This window comes from Leuresthes tenuis, unplaced genomic scaffold, assembly GCF_036924035.1.
Source record: "Leuresthes tenuis unplaced genomic scaffold, fLeuTen1.0.hap1 SCAF_14, whole genome shotgun sequence".
In the NCBI taxonomy this organism is placed as follows: Eukaryota; Metazoa; Chordata; class Actinopteri; order Atheriniformes; family Atherinopsidae; genus Leuresthes; species Leuresthes tenuis.
In genome coordinates this window covers 14,308,439-14,333,707 of record NW_027325368.1, presented here as the reverse complement: position 1 = coordinate 14,333,707, position 25,269 = coordinate 14,308,439, and the positions used below count along the sequence as shown (strand labels likewise).

Here is a 25,269-nt window from a genome sequence, read left to right as displayed (position 1 = left end):
GCTCCTCGCTCCTCACCTGGGAAGCGGGCTCCTCGCTCCTCACCTGAGAAGCGGGCTTCTCACCTGGGAAGCGGGCTCCTCGCTCCTCACCTGAGAGGCGGGCTCCTCGCTCCTCACCTGAGAAGCGGGCTCCTCGCTCCTCACCTGAGAAGCAGGCTCCTCACCTGGGAAGCGGGCTCCTCACCTGAGAAGCGGGCTCCTCACCTGGGAAGCGGGCTCCTCACCTGAGAAGCGGGCTCCTCACCTCACTCTGCTTTAAGAGAAGCATTCAAACCTACTTCATATTCAATTTACCGATTTGTTTGCACCCTACATGTTTACTCCTTTTGTTTTTTCCATTTCCACTTTTATTGCTTCTTATTATTTTAAAATATGCCACTGCTGTATGATTTTTGCAAATCCCTTTGTTTTTTACACTTGTTTGAACGAAGCTTTATGAATACGAGTTGAGAACTCTTCTCTGCTTATCGTTCTGTGTTGAACCTGCGTTCCATTTCAAGAGAAAATCCTCCTGCTCACATCTTGACGAAGTGTGAATGTATGAACACTTCCACTCTTCTATGAATCCCCTCTGATTTCACTCCTGTTCAACGAGCGACAACTTGCACATGGACTTATTTTGGACACATTTTGGACACTTGATTAATTTTCTCCTGCAGTTTACGGTTGTTGGCACCTTCTCCGGGAATATTTGACAGTCGAAATCTTTCCTTTTGTTGTCAATTTAGGCTGCTGATGCGGTATAAATTGTCAAGAGTGACAATGACCGAGGAGCTTCATGTTACAATTTAAAAAAGAAAATAAAAGCTAAAAACCTTTAATTTAGGGGATATGTGAAGAGGCACACTAAGTATCATAATTTACCTCAAATGTGTGTTTTCCTCATTTTCTTTGCTCTAATCTGACAGAACACATGTTCAGGAAGCAAAATAACCCAAAACCTGAAAAACGGCCGAACTAAAAATGCTCAGTTTTTGCCTTTGTGTGGGTTTTCCGTGCAAATCTCCTAATTTTGCTCTACTCAGACGTCCAAGTTGAGGGTTCGTGAATTCAAGAGACACCGGCCTCTGTCCAGTTTTTGGATTACGACGCACAGTGATGATATTTTAGCTGTTGCTCTAAGGTTTTTGAGTCGTGTGCCGCCGTTTGTCAGAAGGAAGAGCAGCAAATGAACTTTAGCATTTTTAACGATTGGTTAAAAAAAAAAAAAAAAGACAAAGCGTGGCAACGGTGGCCGTCCGAAAACCCATCCATCATCACCACAGTTCACATTTCTGACGGCGTTACCCTGTAAATCCGTGCCCAGTTGTGATTATCACTGTTGCGTAAGGCTTTATAAAGACGGAGCTGCTCGGTTCTGCATGTGGCCTCCAGAGAAACGGTTCAGAATCACTCATGTTCGCTCATCATCATTTATTATTTGTGACAACTTGGTTTTCTTTTTTCTTTCTTTCTATTTTTTTTTTTCTTTTTCCTTTTCCTTCCTCCCCCTCCCCCCCATCTACAGAGACGTCTGAAGAACCATTAGTTGATCTATCTGATGTTCTGAACACTGATGCAGACATCTTGGGAATGCTCGGAAAGCCAAGCAGTGACTCTGGTGCGTCATATCTATCACAGGCGGTCACAATTTATTAAGTCACCGAGCTGTTGGTTTTTACTATCAGCAAGTTTGTTTTTATGCTTTCACCACCTTAATGATTTTCTTTGATGCCATATTGTTTGTTTTTACCTTTTTGTTGGATGCGTTTTTGTGCTTGTTCTGTCTTCACTATTTTATTTCAATCATTTTATCTGGTTTTGGGTTCTTGTAGGTCTTGATTTTTGCCCCTTCCAGGTTGACAGCTCTCCTCCTCCTTTTGGTAAGGGTGCCACGGCCTTACTAATCCCCCTTGCTTTAGTGCGTTCTTCCTAACATAGTGTGCGTCTCTGTTTGGGTGTGCATGTAGAAAAGAAGTGAAGCTGCTTTCATACTGGGCTTTTTTTTCTCAACAGTTTCTGATTTAACAGTCCTGCTTTGTGCTTACCTAACACAGTCCTCCGCTTTCACTCACATACGTATGGCGTGTCAAGTCTTTTGTATTTTTGAAACTCAGAATACCCTTTGAGAAATTTGTTTTTGCTGAGCTGAAGGTGTCTTCAGGATAGCAAAGAAACTGACAAGGACATTCTGGCTTTCAAAAATGAGCAGTTTAGAAGCAATTTAGAGACTGTGCCCTTGGCAAGTTTCTTTTCCTTTCTGAAGATGGTAAAGGACCTCAGTTTCCATTCTTTGGCTTTATGACGAAAAGCTCCTCATTACATGTCCTTCATTCTTTGTTTAAGATGGATAGAATTCATCTTAAATGTTCCTGTAATTTGATGTCGAGACATTTTTTTATTTTAAGTTTTAAGCCGTGTAAGAAAATTGTTGAATACATTTAGGCTTATGCTTTTGATAAAGGAAGCCTGATTGCATTTTGATGTAATTAAATTTGAAAATTTTCTCGTAACCTACATTGTTTATGCGGAGCGTCTCATCCACTGGCTCAGCAGTAAAAAAAAAAAGAAATAACTTGGGGGTCGCATGTCTTCCCTTTTTGACAAAATATCAATAGATCGGAACGTTTTGGCCCCGTCTCATTCGTTTCCAAAACGCTCCTTTTTCCAAAGGGGAAAGAAGAAGAAAAAGAAAAAGGGAACTGTAATAACTCTGTTTAAATTGTACTCCACAGGCTGATTAGGTAATTGACAATAGCTTAAAGTCTGAATTTAGGATCGACCTTTTGCTTGTATTTTGTTCATTTTGTCTGTTTGACTTGTTTTCGTACGTCTGTGTGTGTTTCTTCAGCTGGTCTTGACATCGGGCCCCTGGCAGACGGCTCCCCAGTGGCACCTCAGTCTCATGCCGGCCGGAGGACGCCTCGCACAATCCCAGAGGAACCGCTGGACGGGATTCTCAGCCCAGAACTGGACAAGATGGTGACTGATGGTCAGTGTGAGAGAACCTAAAGCAGCTTTTTGGAAAGCGCACCAACTAAAAGCTGCTCCATTTATTTATTTATATTTGTACAATCTTTCTTATAGCCGCACTTTACTGTAATGTAGACACTTTTGGGGGGAAAAAACTATCCACTTGCTGGTTACTAAGTTAGCTACCATGGCTCTGCAAGTTTGAAGACTTGTTTCACAGTGGCAGCAGTACATTCAGCATCACGCGTCTGTGAACTAAATTTCTCTCATTGTGCTTATTTAGTGCTTATTCGTGAACATAAAGCCAAAATCTGTGTTGGCTTTTATCAGATCGCAGTTATAAAATCAGTGATAAAACTAATATAATATTAAAGTATTGGAAACGGTACTGTTTAAAAGTCTTGAGTTGAACCCTCGTGTCTTTTATATTTCGTTTCTAAGGAGCCAGACTGTTTTTTATTCAGTGGTTTTCAGCTATACCTCTGCAGCCTTTCGGAAGGTCTGTCAGTGTTTTTGTTCATTTTAAATCCAGTCCTTCTACCTGACCATACTCAGAAGGTCTTTTCTGTTTGGGTGTTTTTGTTTGACCGCTTAACACTGACTTATGAATCAGCTAAGCATAAAAAAAAAAAAGGTACCCAGCTCGAGGGATGACCACGATGAAAGCCCATTTAAAAGGTTGAAGGAGCCTTTAGTTCTGTGGAAAGTTCTCAGACATCAGCCTCTTAATTTAAAGTTCTGTGGTTTTAGTGACAATTTGGCTTCTGTCACAAATAGGCTTGTTTTATGTTATCATAAGGTAAAAAAAAAAAAAGTAAATAATGGTGTTTTTATGATTATCATTGTTTTCTTTCAGAATCAATTCTCAGCAAACTTAACAAAATTCCAGGTTAGTATCTCATCTTTTTGTTTAACTAAGTTTTGCTCCAGTGTTGTTTTACACTTATTAAACACACTGTGTTCGTGGACCACTGTTCAGTATTTTGCTAAATAATGTCATACATGCAAGTGTTGTAATCTGCACAGGTGTCTCTACGGCATTAAATGATTTTTAAAGATCGGGTATCTCACAGTGATGGCTGTAAAGTTTCTTGATATTTAATGAGTGATCTTAAAAGAATTCGTCTGAAATCTTAACACCGCAGCTTATTATGTATTAAACCTACACGCACAGCATTGTACTGTCACTCTTTTACAGAGTTGGAGGGCAAGGACGTGGAGGATCTCTTCACAGCCGTCCTTAGCCCAAGCACGAGCCAACCACTCCCACCACAGGTGCCTCACCCCCAGGTTCCAGGGCCCTTCCCTGCCACACCTGGCACTAGTATGCCTCATCCCAATGCAGGTATATCATTAATCACTTTGCTATGCTCCAACATTGTCGTTAAGCTATGTTTTGGGAAGTCCGTCGCCTAATTTACCTCCTTTAATTACGTGTGCAGGAAATCCAATGTTCCCAAGGATGCCAATATTCAATGGTATGATGGGACCAAACCAACGCTTCCCTACAAATCCTGGAACAGGACCCTGCATCCCCGAAAATTTCTCTCCCCTTAACCGCATGCCTTTCACGGACAATCCACGGTAATTCACTGCTTCCTGATTTAAGATGAGTAAGTATTATATCTTGTGATTTTCTCACTTAAGTCATTCTACTTTCTGGATGTTACAGGGATAGAAAATTTAATCAGATGCCTCAAGAGGCAGTTGGTCCATGGGCCTCCCCTGGCCCTGGCCCTGCACCCCCTGGAGCTCTGCCAGAGGGGGAGACTGAAGCCATGTCAAACGCCCAAAGGAGTACACTGAAGTGGGAGAAGGAGGAGACACTTGGAGAGCTAGCCACTGTTGCGCCTGTCCTATATACTAATATAAATTTCCCCAACCTCAAAGAAGAATACCCAGGTTGGTATATGGCTCTAAAGTTTTGTTACAGTTCACCTGTTTGTCCATTTTTTTCTTTTTTTGATTAGTTTTATCACTTCAGTTTGTCTTGTTTTCTATTTTGTACTCATACTGCATCATTTAAGCCAGACTGTACAGAAAATACTTAACAACTCTTCCTGTGATTCTTCCCACAGACTGGTCTACAAGGGTAAAGCAAATTGCTAAACTCTGGCGGAAGGCTAGCTCTCAAGACAGGGCCCCATATGTGGTAAGATCACTTGGACTCCTGTATCTGGCCTAATTAACATAGGAAGTTCTCCTAATTTTTTTTACATTTTTACATGGAAGAGGCCAGTTTCATGAACAAAGTCTGCTCTATTCATTTTTAAAATATCTGAAGACATGATATATTGTGAATATTCCACGTAAATGTCCTACGTTCAAACTAACATCTAATGTATGATTGTTTTATTAAGATACTTGATTTATAGTAACAGAATGACCTGCTTGGCTGCATATGCAATATTAAAAATTCCTGGCTATGAAGCCAAAGGGTCTTGGCACATTAAATAAAAAAAATAATAATTTGATAAATGTCTAAAAACATAAGTCAAATAACTTGGCAAAGAGAAAAAGGCCTGTTCTTGCAACATTATCAGTAAATTGGGTCCAATCAAAATCTATTTAAAATAAATTTATAGTGTTGCACTTCAGAAAATTAGATTTTTCTTCTTTCTTTTTTTTTTAACTGCAATCTTGTGCTCATGAAATATTTTCGTTTTGTGATTGATTTGCTGTTTAGCAAAAGGCAAGAGATAACCGAGCAGCCCTGCGCATCAACAAAGTCCAGATGTCGAATGAGACGGTGAAGAGGCACCATCCACAGCAACATCCCCCTGAGGTGTTTGATCCCAACATACCACTAGACACAGAACTCCTGTTTAAAGACCCTTTGAAACCAAAAGAGTCAGAGCATGAACAAGAATGGAAGTTTAGACAGGTAAGAGTGTATGCAATGAAGTCAGCGAATGCAGCGCCAGGTCCACTTTATATTAAGACAGCTAAGAAGTGGTGGTTTAGTAAAGCTCCCTAAACAACTGCACTATCCTCCGCATTAACCCTGATGACATTGGTGGTTAGTAGGTCCAGTTCATTTTTGGCATGAGAATGATAATTGTTGTGTCTGTGCTGATGTCTAATCCCTCTCTTCACTCTGCCCTTCCAACAGCAAATGAGGCAGAAAAGCAAACAGCAAGCCAAAATTGAAGCCACTCAGAAACTGGAGCAAGTTAAAAATGAGCAACTCCAGCAGCAACAGCAACAACAGCAGCAGACCAGCCAGTCAGAGGGAGATGGAAACAACAGCAGTCATCAGAGCCCAGTCTCCCAGCCCAGTAATGACAGCATGTCCCCCATGCAGCAGTTCAGCGCTAAAGAAACATTTGCCAGGCCACAGCTACAAGGAACACCCACTTCAGGCTCTTCAGAGGATGTGTTTTTACGACCACCACCTCCACCTCCATCAGGCCCTTCCTCCCAGCCTCAGTCGCCACAAGTATTCTCACCAGGTTCCTCCAGTTCCAGACCCTCTTCTCCATGGGACCCATATGCCAAGATGGTTGGGACCCCAAGACCACCATCTCTTGGACCAAATGCTTGTCGTAGAATGCCTGTAGAATCTGGTAAATCCCCCACCTCCCTGATGGAGCAGCAGGACAGAGGGAGGCCCTCTCCAGCTCATGAGTCTTTTGGCTCCCCTACATCAATAAGCAGTGACCCTTATGCCAAACCTCCTGACACTCCAAGGCCAACTGGAGAAAATGACCCTTTTCTGAAGCCCATGGGTCCCCCAAGGGGAAGTCAGAGTTCGCAAGGGAGGCCCCCAATGGGCTCTCCTGGCAGAGATCCATACTCAAGGCCCATGATAAGAAATGATGCCTATCAGCGCATGGCCCAGAACAGGATGATATTGTCTGACCCTTACTCAAGGCCATTGCTAGCACCAATACCTGGAAGTAATGAGTCTGGCTCTGTCCCTCTGTTTAAAACACCAATGCCCCCTCCTCAGGATCCCTTCAACCGACCGGTTCATCCTACTGACAGATTTTCCCAAAATCAGCAGAATGATCCCTATGCACACCCTCCACATACCCCAAGACCATCAGGAAATGACAGTTTCTCCAGTCCCCCAAGGATGGGTCAGCATCACCCTCAAGGGCATGCCTTTGCTCAGCCAGGACCAGTGATGTCTAGAAATCCATATGCGCATGCACCCTCTACTCCGAGGCCTGATCATTTCACGTATGACCCCTTTGCCCAGCCCCCTGGTCCCAACAAGCAAGGTACTGACCCGTTCTCTCAGCCTGCAGGTAACCAGAGATCCATCAATGAACACGGTGCTCAGCCACGACCGTTTTTTGAACCCTATGCTCGACCCCCAGGCACTCCACGACCACATGACAACTATGGTCAGTCATCGAATGCACCTAGTCCATCTTCAGACCCTTACTCACAGGCTCCTGGTACCCCTCGCCCTACTGGGATGAATCAGTTCCCTCATCAGTCCCACTCTGGACAAAGGATGTCACCCTCCCACTCAATGGACCCTTATGGTCAGACACCAGGTGCTCCACGACCATCTGTGGGAGAAAGGTTCTCCAAGTCACCAGGTAGCCAGAGGGTGTCAGTGGAGCCATTTGCTAATGTCCCTGGGACATCAAGGGCTGGGAGTGGTGAAATGTTTTCACAGCTAGGGCCCGCTAGACCAATGCTTAATGACCATTATGCCCAACCTCCAGGAACCCCAAGACCTTGTCCTGATGGGCTTAGCAGAGCTATGCAAAGGCCTGGACCAATGGCAAGTCAGGATCCCTTCTCCCCACCCCAAGGCAGGCTTCAAGAGCCCTTCCCTCATCCAGACCTGCATACACCAAAACACCCAAGTGTTTCAGAAGACGGATTTGGTCAGTCCCCTTCCAGAAGACCCAGCCAGACACCTGGCCATGACCCATTTGAGCCCGCCCCCATAACGCCTCATCCACATTCGGTAGAGAAAATGGAAATGAAAGATCAGACAATTGTGTGTAACAATGGAACTGCCCCTCAAGACCCTTCCCACATGTCAAACAATCCACAAATACCTGGTGGGTCCTCTGAAGCTCAGGGTGTGGTTCTTGCTGAAACTGAGGAGCGACTCAGACAGGTAACTGAATGCTGAGATCTTTTTGGAAAGTCATTATTCATAACTTACATTTGAAAGTGTATTGCAGTCTTAGGTCTTGTGATAACTTGTTTTGTTAAGACATTTAGGGTCATATTTGTGTTGTTATGCTGTGTTTTGTTTGATTATTTTACTTTGTTTAAATCAGGTTTAGGGTCCAGTTAAAACAGTTTTTGGGATGCTTTTTTTTTTTACCCTCTAGTGGGGCCACATTGCTTGAGTTCTGCATTTTTTTTGCAAATAGGTTGTTTTTATGTGATGTACTTGCTTGTTTTTTTCTTTTGTTTGTTTTAAGAAAAGAACATTAACTAAAGTACTAATGTTCTCTTTAAGCATTGAAACATCATTATTCTATGCTTCACATGGCTTGTTACTCTTGTGATTAAACTGTCCTGTAATATCTTTTTATTCTGTAGCGACAAAGAATTAGAGAGCTAATCCTCAAGCAACAACAACAAAGGAGTGCCATCCGACAGGAGAGGTGCCCGCAGGAGCCTACTGGCAACATGACCCCAGGAACACCACGACCCTGGCCCCAGGAGGGTCCTGGTCAGCAGGGTGAAATGTTCAACAGACCTCCTCCACCTTATCCTGGACAAGGACCCATGAGAGGGCCAATGAGGTTTCCTGGACCTTTTCCAGGAGATCAGCGTCTACCTTTCCCTAATGAAGGGCAAATCCCCCGGCCCCTACATCCTGGAGATCCTAATTTGAGACATCAGGGACCAAGGTTTGTGTTGTATATCTTTCTGTTACTTTTTTTGTGTTTCACGTGTTCTGTACTTCAAAACGCAGTAGATTGGCCCATTCTTTTTGTTTATGTTTGCTTTTAATTGTTTTTATTGTTTTAGGTTTGCATTTCCGACTGCAGTTTTAGGACCTCATGGGACACAAGAGTTCTTTCCCAGGGGACAGCACCCAATGCAGGACATACCTCCTCAAATGAGACGGTCCATGTCTGCCGAAATGACTAAAGGCATGGGAGGAAACCCCATGGGACTGCCCCAGCACTTCCCACCACGTAATATGTCAGTGCAGCAGCACAACATAATGGGCCAGCATTTCATTGAGTTGCGCCACAGAGCGGTAGAAAACAGGCCGCGCATGCCATTTCCCCCTGGCGCCATGCAAGGAGGCAACATGGATCCAAACTTCCAGGGTCCAAGGCCACTAGGCTTTTCTGGAGCACCTGATTCCAGGTTTCCTTTAAATCAGGGGCCCAGAATGGTCGACCCTATTTCCAGTCACTCTGGCCACTTACAGCTCTCTGCCAGTATGGACAATCTTCATCAGCAAACCCAGATGCCAGGAATCGGTCAACTCAAACAATCTCTGTTGATGAGATCCATGAGTCAGCCTGCTTCAAACGAGACACAGAACATTGCAGCATCCATGATCCTCTCGGCACCCCCTGCTGGGCAGGCTGAGATTGTCTCTGTGGCCAGCAGTGAGGCTGTGGAGGAGAAGCTGGATGCAGAAGACTCAGCAGTCAAAGATCTTGAAGATGTGGAAGTGAAAGACCTGGTAGATGCTGATTTAGAAAATCTTAATTTGGATACTGAAGATGGCAAAGACCTAGATCTAGAGACCAATGACCTACACCTTGATGACTTTCTAAAGTCTGGGAAATTTGACATCATCGCTTATACAGACCCTGACCTGGATGACATAAAGAAAGACCTGTTTAATGAGGAGCTGGATCTGAGTGATCCCATGGATGACAATTCTGACACCACAGACATGAACAAAAATGCAAACACTGAAACCGAGGCTTCATCCAGTTCAGCATCTGCACTGGCAAAGTCAGAGGCTACAGGTGAGCAGTCCTCAACTGAACTCAAGCCAGAAGACCCAGGCAATCATGACTCTAATTCTTTGGCACTAAACCAGGAAATTAAAACCGAGGTCAAGGACTGTCAGAGGCCACCAGAGGTGGCAAACCAGCAAGCTTCTGGACACGCCTCAAACCAGCAGGGAGTTCTCTCCGACTCCACCCCAGTCCTGTCGAGTTTACTCATTAAGCAGCAGCCTGAGGAGCAGTCATTAAATCCAATCATTGAAGCTGTCAATCAAGGAGGTAATCTCATGGCCCAGCAGAACCAAGTTACCGATACTCGGCATTCCTCAGGACTTGCAGTGAATCAAACAATACCTGACACCACCACTGCAGGAGAGGACTCTATGACTGGCTTTGCAGCAGACCATCAGGTCGGGATGACCCCTGGAGTCGATCAGAGTGGTCTGAACCAGGCATTGGGTCAGCATAATCCACAACATCGACCTCTTCTGCTGGAGGAGCAGCCACTGCTACTGCAAGACCTCCTAGACCAGGAAAGGCAGGAGCAGCAGCAGCAGCGACAGATGCAAGCCATGATACGGCAGCGTTCCAGCGATACCTTCTTCCCCAACATTGGTAAAGAATTTAGGCCACTGCTTCCAGATCTCAGTAGAGAAAAGAGTGCAAAGTGACTTCCTGACTCTGTGTGTGTTGTGATTTTTCAGATTTTGATGCCATCACTGATCCCATAATGAAAGCCAAAATGGTTGCCCTAAAAGGCATCAATAAAGTCATGGTTCAGAACAACATGGGAATGACTCCAATGGTTATGAGCAGGTAAAAATGTTTATTTCTTACAGAAATGGGTTATGTTTTTGTACCAAAATAAAAGTTCAATTCGGTAAAAAAAAAGTTTGGTCAAAGTGAGTCTATACATGTAGTAACAGCTGCTTAATAACCCAGCCTTTTATACCACTGTAAAAGAAGAATTGCTATGGTACGCTGAACCTTTGCATGTCATGGTTCTACTGTGTCACAGATTCCCTCCCGGTCCTGGTCCTGCTCCTGTACCACCTTGTCCTGAAAGTACGCCACTTCCTCCGCAAGTTCTTGGACCGGTAATTGACTGCTTAGTTATTCTAAAACAATATAATGTTGCATGTTTCAGTTACAAATGTTTAACATCCTTGTCAATCTTGGTATCAGGATGGCAAATTGACTCAAGTAGCAAGACCAAATCCTCCAAACTTTGGACCGGGATTTGTCAGTAAGTTCTCTCCTTGCACTTCATTATTATTTATTTTATATTATATTATTATATTCCTTTATAGCTGAAAATATAAAGATGTTTTGTTTGTTTTTTTTTTTGTGCTGCCAAGATTGCTAAGAGCTTTTTTCCTTTTCTTCAGACAATGCTCAGAGGGCTCAGTATGAGGAGTGGCTCCAGGAGACTCAGCAACTACTTCAAATGCAGCAGAAGTTTCTAGAAGAGAAGATAGGTGCTCACAGGAAGTCTAAGAAAGCCTTGTCTGCCAAGCAGAGAACTGCTAAGAAGGCAGGGAGAGAGTTCCCTGAGGAAGATGCTGAGCAGCTCAAACATGTCACGGAGCAGCAGGGTGTAGTGCAGAAGCAGCTGGAGCAGGTAAATGCACGGCCTGTCAAGTTCATCCATTGCATTTTTGTTCCACACTGGCTGCTTTAACCATCCTTTCAGCGGTCCTGTGAGCTCGGTTTTTAATAGTTAAAGAAGAGTTAGTTTAAACTTGCAGCCATGCTATTTAGGATGATGTTGGAACTAGTGGTACTGAAGTAATGTTCCACAGCTAGGGGCAAAAATACATGAATATGTTTAGTGATTGCAGCAGTTAGTTTGTGGGTAAGATAAATGCATATAGCTTCATTTCTTTCCTTTTCTTTGTCTCTTTTAAATCCAAATTGGAGGTACTGTTTGATTAGATCCTTTGTCTTTGAGCAAACTAGACCAATATATAGAACACCCAATTAGTTTTACAGTGTATGATGTCCACAGGAATGCATTAATCTAGCTATATTCTTTCTGAGCAAACTACCAAACAATGCAGACAAAAGAATTCAAAACACAAAGGCTGGTCTCCACATGAGATGTCTACACATTTAGACTCTCTTGAAATGCACCGACTTCTACTTTTTTCATTGGATAAATTTGCTCCCTCGTTTCTTTTTTCTATTGACTATAATACACGTTATCTGATTGTTGTTTTTTTTTTAAAATTATTGTGACAGAGAAGATGCTTAAAATTCACTGTTGAAAACAAATCTAGCAAAAAACGCTGTAAATATAGTAGGACATTTAGCCATTGTTTCCAGACGTTCCTCCTGATCTCTAATAGAGCACTTTAGAGTCCTAATTTGCTCTTTTATCATCCTGAAGAACCCTTTTGTGTTGTTTTATTTCAGATCCGCAAGCAGCAGAAGGAGCATGCTGAACTTATAGAAGAGTACAGAGCGAAACACCAGCAAAGCAATATGACACCAATGATGCCTGCGATGCACCCAGTGCCAGGTCCTGCTAGCATGGTACCCAGTGGCCCACCAATGGTTCAGCCTCCCATAAACCCTATAATGCAGATGCCTCTTCACCCAGGCCAACCAAATGCTCCACCTCGTATGCCCAACCCACCACCTGGCTGGCATCCTGGAGCTCCTTTGCCTATGGGCGGACCAGCAATGCCGCCTTTAATGCCTCCACAGGTACCTGGAGGAAATTCAGCTCAGCCTCTTCAGATGCCAATGGGTAATGTACCGCAGCACTCGCAGATGCCTGTAGACCCGCAAGCACCACCCGCTCCAACCGGTGGCGTAAAACCCATGCAGGCAGGTGGTGTGAAGTTTGATGACAACAACCCGTTCAGTGAAGGCTTCCAGGAGCGTGAGAGGAGAGAGAGGCTCAGGGAGCAGCAGGAGAGACAGCGGGTACAGCTCATGCAGGAAGTTGAACGTCAGAGAGCCCTGAAACATCGTATGGAAATGGAGCAGCAAGGGATGATGGGGCCAGATGGGAACATGGCACCGCTTGCTCAGATGCCATTTTTTAATTCAGATCTACCACAGGACTTCATGCAGCCTCAGAGGCCGCCTCTACAGCAGTCGCAACAACTTGGACCAATGTTTCCCCAGCAGCAGGGCATGCAGCCTGGCATGGGCCCACCGCCTGGAACATTTATTCAGGGTGAAAGGAGAGCCATGATGGGCAATGGGATGATGCCACCTGACATGGGGCCCAGTCTAGCACATGAAAATGTTGCTCTACAAGGACCTAATTTTCCTCACGCTCAACCCAGGCCTCGTCAGTTCAGTGGACCAGGAATGATGTCTCAGATGTCAGGTGAGGGTCCACCATTTGGGAGTGATTCAGCTACACCTTTACCATCCAACTTCCCTGGCGCGGGTCAGTCTCTTATACAACTCTACTCCAACATCATCCCAGATGAGAAAGGAAAAAAGAAGAGGAACCGCAAAAAGAAGAAAGAAGACGATGCAGATTCGGTCAAGACCCCCTCAACTCCACATTCAGACCTTACAGCCCCTCTCACACCATGTGTCTCAGACACCTCTTCAACTCCTACCAGAAACGCCCATCTCTTTGGAGACCAGGACTTGTCAAGGTCACCCTTACTGGGATCCTCTACCCCCAGTCACTCAGAGCTTGAGAGGCAGCTTTCAGGAGGACAGTCTGGACAACCTGGTCTGTCATCGGACACATCAAGGGCCCAGGCTCAGGAGCACGAGAGGATTCTCAGTAACATAAAGCTGGAGCAGACTGATGCCACCGAGTGTCATGGGCCAAGAGAAGGACCCACTGGCCCAGAAATGAGCTCTGTTAAGGAAGAAGGTAATAAAGGCAGCATGTCTCCTTTCGCCGCTGGGCAAAGTCCAAACAAGGGAGAAGCTGGTAATGAACTACTGAAACACCTGCTGAAGAACAAGAGCACACCTCCACTCGGATTGTCCCAGCAGAGGTCAGAGGAAAGCCTGCGCTCAGAGGAGGAAGAGCCCACAGACTGCAAAAGCTTGTTAAGGCAAAGCTCTGTGGACAGCAACGGGGTGAGCATTTGTGTTAGTCCTACAATTATAGAGTGACGAGGGAGTGATGAACATAATGAGTCATAAACCAGCTAAGTAATTCAGATGGTAGGCGCATCATGGCTGAACTGATATGACTCATAGCTGTCCATATAGAGTATTATTGATTTACTTTTCCAAACTCTTTTTCCCATGTCCAGGCATACTCGGATGGCACCGCTGACTTTCCTGGACCTCTGCACCCTGAACAAGAGAAGAAGAAAGGGAGGAACAAAAGGCCACCAAAAGGAGGCGAGAAACCCGCCTCTCGCTACAAAAAGAGAAAAAAGGAAGGGGACGAGAGGCAACTGATGCACTCTGGCCCAGACACTGTAATGACCCAGATCAAACAGGTAGAATTTATTTTTAAATCTAATCACCACCTCCTCATATCACTGAATGTGGTGGTGCTGCTGCATGTCTGTAAGAACAAAAGAAACGTATGAACGCTGCCCATAAAGACACGTAGAACACTTTTCCAGTAGTCGTTTCAGACACTTCTAAGAAAACTTGACACAAACATACACACTAAATACAAAATAATTTATGACATCACAGATCACGTGGCTGTGAATTCATTATTGAATGTTTTAGCACCCAATTGACACTGCGACGTGTTGGAGGCGTTTAAGTGTCCCTCGTGATTCCACATGATTGCTGTGTTGTCAGAGGTGTTGGCCTCTGGAAGATTCTCAAGGCAGATTGGTCTCAGGGATACAGTCTTCACATGAATTACTGTAAAGATTATCATGCCTGCATCAGGGAGGTTCAGATGTCCTAGTCCTTTTCTCATTTCTTTTTTAACTGTTCGGTTTCTCTCTTCACAGCAACTCTCTCTGCTGCCTCTTATGGAGCCATTGATTGGGGTCAACTTTGCCCATTTTGCTCCCTATGGCAGCGGCCAGCTCAATGGAGAAAACCTCCTGTCTGGTACTTTTGGCAGCGCCTCACTAGATGGAGTCTCTGATTATTACTCCCAACTGGCCTACAAGGTGAGATCTGCTTACATTATTAAGGGGAAACTGTAAATGGAGGGGTTGGTATTAAGTATGTCTAATACATTGTTTGCTGACTTTGCTCTGGTCCGATTCTACAGCAGAGTAACTTGAGCAATCCTCCAACCCCTCCGGCATCGCTTCCTCCCACCCCGCCACCTGTGAATCGACAGAAAATGATCAATGGATTTGCTACAACAGAAGAGCTGGCCAGCAAAGCTGCTGCCATGGGTGAGCACAAGCAGCAGCATTCATGAAAAATATCAAGTTTTCTCCCAACTTTTAATGGGATTTTTTTTCTTCTTTCTACTCATTTGATTTATGTATCTCAAACGATGTGTAAGATATGAAGAATTTCCAACACATTGACATTTTTTTCCTGTTAAATACAGTCTCCAAAGGTCTGGTGCCAAAGCCGCTACACGTCCCGTTTAGGGCTGAGGAAGATCTACTCGCCCGTGCTATTGCTCAGGGACCCAAAACTGTGGATGTTCCGGCTTCCCTTCCTACGCCTCCTCACAACAACCAGGAGGAGCTCAGGTAATGGATAAATAACGCTACTTCATGCAGTAATGACTTGTTTTAGCTGCACGGTTTTGATTGTTTTTTTTATATCTTTGATAACAGTAACAGAGGACAGGAGACTTGCAAGGACAGGGACACACCTGACAGCTTTGTTCCGTCCTCGTCTCCTGAGAGCGTGGTTGGCATGGAGATCAGTCGCTACCCAGACCTGTCTCTGGTGAAGGAAGAGCCTCCATCCCCCTGCCTGTCTCCCGTCCTCCCCGTGCTTCCTGCTCCTGATGGGAAAGGTGAACACCCATAACGTCCTACATAATTCAGTCATTCACTCAATATTGATTGGTATTTGTGATGCATTTTAAATGCAAAACACTAAATTAAAGATCAAGACTTGTTTTTATTTTTTTTTCCTTTGTCAGTTTATGTTTTTGTTAAACTCAGTTTATCCTAATAAAGTTGTCTCGTACATTAAGTAAATGCATGTTATCGATCTACTTCTACTTTCCTTGAACATCATCATAACTGTTTGGCAGTTTTCTTTATTGTTGTATTCATTTATTTAATCTTTAATTTCTGTAGGGTCGGAGATTAAACTGCAGGATATTAAGACCGAGCCTTCTTCGATGTTCTTTGGCTCCCCCTTTGGCCCCATGGTTAATGATTCCAAACAAGGACTGGTTTCTGTTGCCATCACACTGAGACCAGCTGCTGCTGAGGTAAGAATGCTTTAATTTACAGAAACAGTCACATAAAATCAGCCTTAACGCTTGTCTTTGTTTTTGTTATTTAGTCTTTTACTCTGTAACAAGCAGTTGTAATCTGGCAAATCAATGAGGGATGAGATGATGTGATTGCAAACTGACTTGAGTAGCTTTGGCCTGTGATTGTGAAGAATCATCTTGCCCTTTGTTTCTAACAGTTCTGTGTCATGGTGTTGGCATTTTCTGCCTCCAAAACAAATGTTTAATTCAGAAGTTTGCATCCTCTGACGAAATTATTAGATACATAAAAATTCTGTTGTTGGCATTTTGATAAGACCCAGTCTCTTAAACTATTAGATTTGTGTGTTTGTGTCCGTCAGAACATCACAGGTATTGTGGCAGCCATTTCAGATCTACTGTGTGTGAAGATCCCCAGTAGCTATGAGGTCAGCAGCACCCCAGACAGGCCTCCTCTATCCATGCTCAGTGGTCCGAGGGTGGGTCCCCATGGCATGGAGCCTCGAGCTCCCATGTTCTTCCATGGACACGGAGACGCCGGAGGGCTTCAAGGCCGGCCAGGGCAGATGATCAGGCCAGGTGGGCCACAGGGAATGATGCAGCAGCAGGGGCATCATTTCCGTTTCCATCCCAACAGCCCAGGTAAGGGAATAAAACGGAATTAAACAAGCGTGTCGCTGATTCCCCCATGTACTGTACTACAGGCTGTAATTGAAATGTCATGTCTGATTTAGCTACACATAATCACTCCCTGCACAAATGCACAAAGCAGCGCTGCTCTTCTATATGTAATTGCTTTGTTTTGAACATCCAGATGAGTGATTGCTTTTCTGAACAGTATACAAACTGTCAGTTTGAGAAATACATCGTTATTCTGTGCAAGCATTAGAGGATTTATTTAACTGAGAGCGTAGTACAGGTGCTGACGTGTTAGCCTATTGATTTCACTGGTTCTCTCAGCTAATTGATACGGTGAATGTTTATAGTCTCAACGAGCATTGGAAGAACAGGATTAGAGTTTACTGTGGCACACTGAATTTCTTGGAGGACAGCGCTTCTGCCTGCAGGTGTCTTCCCTGTACTTTCAGATTACCCTGTTTGATCCCTGGTATTGATGTGTTGTGATGAATAGTTGTCAATATGAATTGCTTGGTGTATATGTGGCTGCAACCAGTTCACTGTGCTGCTAACCATCTTGTTTGGGACATTCTTTAAAATGACATTTTTAATCCCAATGAGCTATTTCTTTTCGGTAAAATGGTTAAAATGCAGACACGTTTTCATGTTGATTTGTTTTTTTTTTTCATATCAAGACATTCATGAACGGACTTGTTGTCAGATGATTCATTGTGAAACATTTGTTGTTTTAGGCACCGCTGTAGTTCGAGGACCTGACGGTAGGACCCCTGCCAGCCCTGGGTGTAAACCTCAGTGGTGCTGCAACTGTAAAGTGGTGGTTCTGGGAAATGGAGTGCAGAAAACCACTAAAGACCTCCCTGCTCACATGAAGGTACCAAATAGATGAAGTTAAAATGCTTTGAATTGCTTGCATGGTGCTACGTTAATGAGCTTGAAAGCCTTACACTTCAAGTATTTGGATGTTAGAAGTGTGATCTTGAGACTTTTGGCACGGGACATGGTGCCTTCAGGTTCCTTACCAAGAGATCCCATCTGCAGCTTAGGGTGACTCGCCAGTATTTATTCTCAGATTATGACCAAGTTTTACATTTACATATTCACAGTTTTTTATGTTTTTTCCTTAAATCGATTGAGCTTAAGCTTTTATTACCTTATTCACCATTCAGCCTGTTATAACTTGATCTTTTTTTCTCTCAGGAATTCGAAGGCCGATTGAAATCTGAGGAACACCTGGTCTTCTGCAGTCATAGCTGTTTCCTTCTCTATTGTTCGTCATCACCACTGCAATCCAGACCTGCCACAGAAACAAAGGTGTGCTCCACTGTCACCCACACAAAAACACCACAGGCAGTTTGAATAACTTGTTTGAATAACTGGTAACGTCTTCTTTTTTTTATTTACAGGAATCAGTGTCCCTTCTCCCAGCCTCTGAGCAAACAGAGAGCATGTGTAAAATTCAGCACCAGTACAGCAATAACATGTCCTCACTCGATGTTCACTGCCTGGCTCAGCTTCAGCCCAAGCAGTCTCCCCCTTCCACTCCTCCAATCCCCTTCCCAATGGCAGGTGAGACACCCAAGTTGGAAGCCAGATCTGATGCCCTGAAAATGACAGTGAAGTTAAAGACCCGACCGAGGTCCCATGATGGTTGGCACCAGGGAAAGCGACAGAAAGGACTCCGTTGGAGGAAGTGGACTGTTCAGGTAGTGGTGCCAAGAGGGAATTCCCAGCTCCCAGAAGAGGATAAGATTGACGAACTCTTGAAGAAACTTGGGGCCTCCCTGCGCCCGCCAGCATTACTCAAAGACCAGAGACGCTGCTGTTTCTGCCACCAATTTGGAGATGGGATCACTGATGGTCCTGCTCGGCTGCTAAATCTAGACGTTGATGTGTGGGTTCATCTAAACTGTGCCCTGTGGTCAACTGAGGTGTATGAGACGCAGGCTGGTGCCCTCATCAACGTGGAGCTTGCACTGCGCCGTGGCCAAACGGTACGCTGCGCCTACTGCCAGCAGACTGGAGCCACCAGTGGCTGCCACCGTCTGCGTTGTACCAATGTCTACCATTTCACCTGTGCTCTGCAAGCCCAGTGCACATTCTTCAAGGACAAGACCATGCTATGCCATGCCCACAGGCCCCGCGGGACAGCAGGACAAGCCTTGGAGCATGAGCTGCGTTGCTTCGCTGTGTTCCGCCGCGTCTACGTTCAGAGAGACGAAATGCGTCAAATTGCCACGGCCGTACAGCAGCCAGAGTTAGGTTATACATTCCGGGTAGGCAGCCTGGTGTTGCATGCAATGGGCCAACTAACTCCACTCCAAATGGCAGCTTTCCACTCCCCAACAGCCATCTTTCCAGTTGGCTACGAGGCTTGTCGCATTTATTGGAGCATGCGCCATGGCAACCGCCGCTGCCGCTATATGTGTTCTGTTGAAGATGGAGATGGGCTGCCAGAGTTTACCATCAGAGTCATCGAACAAGGCTACCAAGACCTGATCCTGACCGATACTTCCCCTAAAGGTTTGCCCTCAGTGATCCTTACACAGACTGGATAATTGTGTTTTCCTGACTTTTCAGAGTCCTGTTTTTATCCACCTTGTGTGCTTGTGTCGTTGTCATCAGGAGTGTGGAATAAGGTGCTCGGTCCAGTAGCTGAGAAAAGATCTGAATCAGCCACTCTGAAGCTCTTCCCTGTTTACCTGAAGGGAGAGGACCTGTTTGGACTCACAGTCCCCGCAGTCACCAAAATCACTGAATCGGTTTGTAACTGCTCGCATGTTTTCATTTGGGTGTGTGCGTCCAAAATGTTAGCAACTATCTAAATGATGCTCTGCATCTCTATGCTGCTCTCCTGTTCTGCAGCTCCCAGGAGTGGAGGCATGTGACAGGTACTCATTCCGTTACGGACGCAACCCTCTGTTGGAGTTGCCTCTTATGTTCAGTCCAGCTGGCTGTTCCCGTGCAGAGCCAAGAACAAGCTCTGCCTGCATCTCACTGGTGATAAGGTAAAACTTAGTGAAGACTGCATTTACTTTTGTTCGCACAGGTTGTCTCAAAGTCTGAGGTGTTTTGTTTTTGTTTTTTTCTACGACTTTCTCCTATGATTTAGGCCACAACCACAGGCTGTGTCTAACAGCAGCGCCAGGTCTAACCAGAATGTGGCCCAAGGAGAAGGTGGCGTTCCTCACAGCAAGACTCCAGTTGTGCACCCCAGGTCCTCACAGTACCGTTGGATGAAGAGTGAGTGGAGGGCAAATGTCTATTTGGCCCGCTCCCAAATCCAGGTGAGTCAGCTACAATTCAGTGAAAGCGTTGCTTTTGGATTGCGGATCCTCCTTTCAGAATACAAAGCTGCTAATGCAACGTATCCACAGGGCCTGGGGCTGTTTGCTGCTAGAGACATCGAAAAACAAACCATGGTGATCGAATACAACGGAACCGTCCTCCGGAACGAGGTTGCCATCAGGAAGGAGAAGATGTATAGGTCTCAGGTGTGTCTGTTTTAAACGCTGTAATACGTTTGGTTTGCTTTGACTTGCCAAAAAGAACAGCTTGTGACGTCTTCTTTCGTCCGTCCTCATAGAACCGAGCGGTGTTTATGTTCCGCATTGACAGCGAACATGTCGTTGACGCCACCAGAACTGGAGGGCTCGCAAGGTACTCTGAAATTCCACAAATGACTTTTTATAAGCCTGTTAACACCAACATAAAACCTTTTTCTCCTTTTCCTCGTCTTTTCGTAATCGCACAATCCTAAAACTAGCATTACATGCATACATTAACACATCTATGGTGGCTTTTAAGTTGAGTATAGTGTACCACTGATGGACTGAAAGCGTCGTAGTCGGGGTACGTATTTCCTAAACTGCATCATGCATTCCAAGATGGTATTCTGCTCCTTTTGCTATGCTAATCCTGCATTCCGGTGCAGCGGAGCCACAAATTGAAAGCATTTTGATGTCTGCTAAAGTTGTTTAAGTATGGGAGTTTGCGGGATGCTGCATATAGAGTGAAATGTATGTTGCTTTTAATGTTTTTGAATTCAGGCCTAAATCAAATAGTCGAGGTTCAGAACAGAGTGGTTCAAACACTCAGGGTTGTGTGTTGTGGAAAGAAATAACAGTTGGCACTGCTTTTCTGCTCCTCAGATATATCAATCACTCTTGCGCCCCGAACTGTGTTGCTGAGGTGGTTACATTTGAAAGAGGTTACAAAATCATCATCAGCTGCATTCGTAGGGTTGAAAAAGGAGAAGAGGTGAGTATGTTTGGGCTTTGAAATGACTCTGTCCTTAAGCGTCTGGCGTGTTCACCAACAGACGCTCCTGCCTTGTTTTCCAGCTGTGTTTCGACTATCAGTTTGACAGCGTCGAGGGCCGGCACAAGATCGCGTGCCACTGCGGAGCCCCTGAATGCAGGAAGTGGATCAACTGAGCGAAACGAGAAACCCAAATGCATTCCTCGCTGTAGTGCGAGCGTCACGATCTCTGCACAGACTAAAGCGTCGCGTTTTAGTTGTTTTTAACGAACGAGCGGCAGACCTACACCTTTTTACGGAGGAACGAATGAATTTACAGGTCGGTTCATCAAGATCACGGAATAAAAACGGGTGGAGGAAGGGAAATTCAACACAGTAGCAGAATGTGACTTGTGCCATATACGAGAGGCTCCGTTGTCCACAACGCCTCCGTCTGTCTGTATGTATCTGCGCGTTTGTTTGGTGTACATGCGGTGCGGAATCCACCAGCGAATGAGAGAGCACTGTGCGGGGTGCGGCCTTATTGCTTACTAAGGGCAGGCCCTTTTGTTACATACTGTTAATGTATACGTATGACTAAATGTAGACATCACTGAATGAGGAATGTACAGCAATGAATACTGCGAAGGGAATATTAACTTGCACTAAAAAAAGAGAAAATAAACAAAAAAAAACACACACACACACACAAAAACTTTTAAATACTTGATTCCATGAGTCAGTTTTATCATAGGTCTCTGTCATGTGATTTGTGTGGAATTCGAGAGGTTTTGTATTTATTACTGAGTGAATGAATTTTATTCTCAAACTGATGAGATTGAATTAAAGAAGGCTTAGATTGCTATTGTTTTTGCAGATTGAAGAAGACATGCTGTTACTTTTGTATAAAATGTACATAGATAAAAACTTATAGGAATAACCGACCAAATACTACCTTAACCTTCTCGATGTTTGGGTGTTTTTTTGAATTGTTTCCGTTTTGTTTTTGTCATTGAAATTTATTTAAGATGGACATTATTTCAGTTTTTGAGAGTATATATTATGATTATTCTGTACAGAATTTGTAATATAACCACAATAATTCACAAAGTATTTTTGTTGTATTAAAAGTAAGGTATTGTAGTGTAGTGTTTTGTGACTTACACATACTTTGACCACTCGAAAGAAATATTTTTGTTGACTAACGTAACAAGTTATCGGTTACAGAATCAAAGAAGAAGAAGAAAAAAAGAAAAGAAAAGGAGGACTTTTTCCGATAGCGAGAGATCGTTTCGCGATCTGTTTGCTGTTAATCAGGTTTGATTTTAAAGAACTGTGAATTAGATTTTAAAACTCCAAAAACGAGAAAAAAAAAAACAACAACAATTTTTTAACTTTTTATCACAAATGAGAACCACGACGTGTATTTACCTGTTTCTGTTTTTACTTTGAAAATCAAGGTGCGAAGGTTTAATGATGTCGCGGCTCGATTTTAAGAAAAAAAAAAAAAAGAAAAAAAACTGTGTGATGGTAAAGAATCATAAGCGGAGCTGTAGGTTCTACTTTTTTTTTTTCTTTTTTTTTTTCTTTTTTTTCCCTTGGACAGAGACGGCGTTCTGCTTAATCAGCAAATATTTCTTATACTGACAGTTCACAATTCACACGCTTAGGAGCAGTTTTTCGCGTGCACAATTTCAAGTCGACTGTACAAACTTTTTTGCAGACAGTCTTAGAACTTGTAATGTATATGGCATGTATTTTTTTAACTTTTCCGAAAAACTCAATTGTATATATTTTCTCAATGAATGGGTGTAACAAAATTGTTTCTTGGATATTTTTCTTCTCTTGTATATTACATCTACCTGCCAGTGTGTTTGTGCTACATTTTCTTGGTCTTGTAAAGTAGTCAGATCTCCCCCCCCCCACTCAGCCTCCCCTCCCTCCCTCCCCCCATCCTCCCTTTTTTTTGTTTGTTTATTTTTGAAAATGCCTTTTGAAGTGTACAGAGTATGAAGTTTGGAGTTTGTGGAATTGAATTTAGAAACATTTACAAAAATAAACTATTTTACATGTTAGCAAGTCGTGTTTGAGTTATTATTGATGGCGCGTTCATGGTGACCGAGTTTTAAAGAGACAAATTTGAAGCCGTGAAGGAAATCTTTCAGCTTTTTCCTGCACCGTCGGTTATTTATTTATAACATTGGGTCTCAAATCTCGCCACCCAAACACAAGAGGTCAATCAAGACCTTTCAAAAAGATTGCAAACACAAACTTTAAGGAATTTAAATCCATTTTTGGCCATTTCATCTAAAAATGTATGTAAAATTATTTAATTTATTTAAATGTTTTGATAATAAAGCCGTTTGTGGCCTTACTGTGAGCTCGTGAGATCTGTGTTTGTTACTTTACTTTTTAACTATGAGGCCAGATGAAAAGGTTTCAGCAGAAAGAAGCTCATGTATTTCAACATTTAAAATGTTTCTTTTTAATTGTTTGTATGCTCGATACCTTGGTCGCCATTCAACCTTAAGGATAAACCAACCGAAGCGTTACGGGTAAAAATATCAACATGACTGAGCAGTTCGGACCTGAATCGTAAGCAAAATCTGTGGAGGGAACTGAAGACTGGAGTCATATCAAGGAAGTCCTTTAATCTCAAAAGACCTTCAGTCTGTCACAGAGGAAGGTTGGTCCAAAGTCCAAAAAGACATGCTGAGAGATTATTAAGAGATTATGATCTGAATTTGATTGTGTGTTGCTTTATTAATCCCTAAAGGGAGACTGTATTGCTCAAGCATAACAATCTATTAATCCATTAACATATGCAAGTGATGATAAATAATAATCGTGTATGGTTGCTGCTGCAGGGAAGAATGTAAAATTCTCTGTACCGGTTTAGCTGATGAAGCCTCTGACTGAACACACTCGTATCACCATGTTGAGGAGAGGATGTGCAGCGTTATCCATGTAGTTTGGCAACTTCTGCAACAATGTTCTTTGCACAATTAAATGGGCTCCATCACGATACATAAACGGCTTTCGTTGTAAGAGTTAGAAACGGAATGTGGTTTAAAAAAAAAAAAAAAAACCTTTACATGCAGGCTACAACATTTATAGTTACAGTTATACTTTAATTGTTGGGAGGCTGTGCAAAGTGAAAACAAACACGTTGTTATAGTGTTATATTCTGCTAAAATTGGAAAAGCGCAACATATCTGATGTTGAAACGGAAAGGTTTGAGCATTTTATATACCTGCTAATATTCCTGCGACCCTGAGTTGGACTGAGAGGTTAAAGGAACTGGATGGATGGGCTCAGTTTGTAGAACTGAAGTCATGAACTTGATGAACTGAAGATGGCACTTGATGAAACACATTGCAACCAATCAGCAACAGGTCAGTATTACTGTGTGAAAAACAGTATCCCAGAGAGGCTGAGACTTCTGGTAACAACAGGATGAAGTGCATCACTCTGACAGACCAATAGTTCAGCAGTTTAAAAAAGAAGAAGTGGGGGGGAGTTACTAGACAGCAACTATTCAGAGAATCTGGAGATATCTGCACAAAGGGGACAGGGTTGTGGTTCTCTGGCTCCCAGGCAGCATTGCAATAAAAGACTAATAAATAAATAAAAGCAGGCATATAAATCCCTGCATGACCCAGGGAACACTAATTAATCTTTTTAATATATTTATGTGGAGTTTGTCACGTGTTTATAAATATATGAACAAGAAATTGACACCATCCTTTTATCTGCCTGTTGTGTTCTAAAAAAAATAGTATTTTGTTCCCCACTTAATCTGTTTTTATCATTATTATTATTATTATTATTATTTATTCGTAGCGTGTTCCCAGTTGGCCTCGTTGTTTAATCTGTAGCCTATCATCCCATCAGTGAATATCTGAGTCACACTGACATCTGTTGGTGAGGAATCTGTATACGTCAGAACTGTGTGGTGTTATGTCGAAATTAGTATCCCTTTATACATGCTTTACTGACCGTGTGCCCTCGGTATAGCCTTTTCTTGTTTTGCCACCTTACAAAGACATGGCTGTGGAAGGAAAATCAAATGTTTTACCGTAATGATGCTACACTTGGCTAATTATCTGTCCCACTCTTTTACAGAGCAATTTAGGTTTGATATTGTGATAATCCTATCGTGTTCAAGCAACTACGAGCAGTTCACGAGGCTGTAAGCAGAAAATAAATGATTAAAAGAGGGTT

At 43.5% G+C, this 25,269-nt stretch overlaps 1 protein-coding gene across 9 annotated transcripts in view; it reads left to right on the top strand.

The window, feature by feature from the left end:
- The window catches only part of kmt2cb (lysine (K)-specific methyltransferase 2Cb), a 65,606-nt gene extending 42,486 nt beyond the window's left edge, over positions 1 to 23,120 (top strand). For 5 of the 9 annotated variants that reach the window (XM_072363561.1, XM_072363565.1, XM_072363559.1 and 2 more), the window contains 34 exons: positions 1,508 to 1,600; positions 1,815 to 1,862; positions 2,831 to 2,971; positions 3,809 to 3,841; positions 4,151 to 4,297; positions 4,395 to 4,536; positions 4,625 to 4,854; positions 5,031 to 5,104; positions 5,639 to 5,836; positions 6,065 to 8,038; positions 8,473 to 8,786; positions 8,908 to 10,469; positions 10,559 to 10,670; positions 10,873 to 10,951; positions 11,040 to 11,100; positions 11,243 to 11,475; positions 12,270 to 13,916; positions 14,096 to 14,287; positions 14,762 to 14,926; positions 15,031 to 15,160; positions 15,322 to 15,469; positions 15,557 to 15,741; positions 16,031 to 16,167; positions 16,533 to 16,812; positions 17,541 to 17,680; positions 18,007 to 18,120; positions 18,213 to 19,329; positions 19,432 to 19,568; positions 19,672 to 19,814; positions 19,919 to 20,093; positions 20,184 to 20,300; positions 20,393 to 20,466; positions 20,958 to 21,066; positions 21,150 to 23,120. In XM_072363561.1, coding sequence (XP_072219662.1) covers positions 1,508 to 1,600; positions 1,815 to 1,862; positions 2,831 to 2,971; positions 3,809 to 3,841; positions 4,151 to 4,297; positions 4,395 to 4,536; positions 4,625 to 4,854; positions 5,031 to 5,104; positions 5,639 to 5,836; positions 6,065 to 8,038; positions 8,473 to 8,786; positions 8,908 to 10,469; positions 10,559 to 10,670; positions 10,873 to 10,951; positions 11,040 to 11,100; positions 11,243 to 11,475; positions 12,270 to 13,916; positions 14,096 to 14,287; positions 14,762 to 14,926; positions 15,031 to 15,160; positions 15,322 to 15,469; positions 15,557 to 15,741; positions 16,031 to 16,167; positions 16,533 to 16,812; positions 17,541 to 17,680; positions 18,007 to 18,120; positions 18,213 to 19,329; positions 19,432 to 19,568; positions 19,672 to 19,814; positions 19,919 to 20,093; positions 20,184 to 20,300; positions 20,393 to 20,466; positions 20,958 to 21,066; positions 21,150 to 21,242 — 10,544 coding nt within the window. In that variant the 3' untranslated portion in view covers positions 21,243 to 23,120. The remainder of the gene's footprint in view (positions 1 to 1,507; positions 1,601 to 1,814; positions 1,863 to 2,830; positions 2,972 to 3,808; positions 3,842 to 4,150; positions 4,298 to 4,394; positions 4,537 to 4,624; positions 4,855 to 5,030; positions 5,105 to 5,638; positions 5,837 to 6,064; positions 8,039 to 8,472; positions 8,787 to 8,907; positions 10,470 to 10,558; positions 10,671 to 10,872; positions 10,952 to 11,039; positions 11,101 to 11,242; positions 11,476 to 12,269; positions 13,917 to 14,095; positions 14,288 to 14,761; positions 14,927 to 15,030; positions 15,161 to 15,321; positions 15,470 to 15,556; positions 15,742 to 16,030; positions 16,168 to 16,532; positions 16,813 to 17,540; positions 17,681 to 18,006; positions 18,121 to 18,212; positions 19,330 to 19,431; positions 19,569 to 19,671; positions 19,815 to 19,918; positions 20,094 to 20,183; positions 20,301 to 20,392; positions 20,467 to 20,957; positions 21,067 to 21,149) is intronic. The other 4 variants (XM_072363567.1, XM_072363563.1, XM_072363564.1 and 1 more) reach the window with 3 other exon arrangements.
- The last annotated feature ends 2,149 nt before the right edge of the window (positions 23,121 to 25,269 follow it).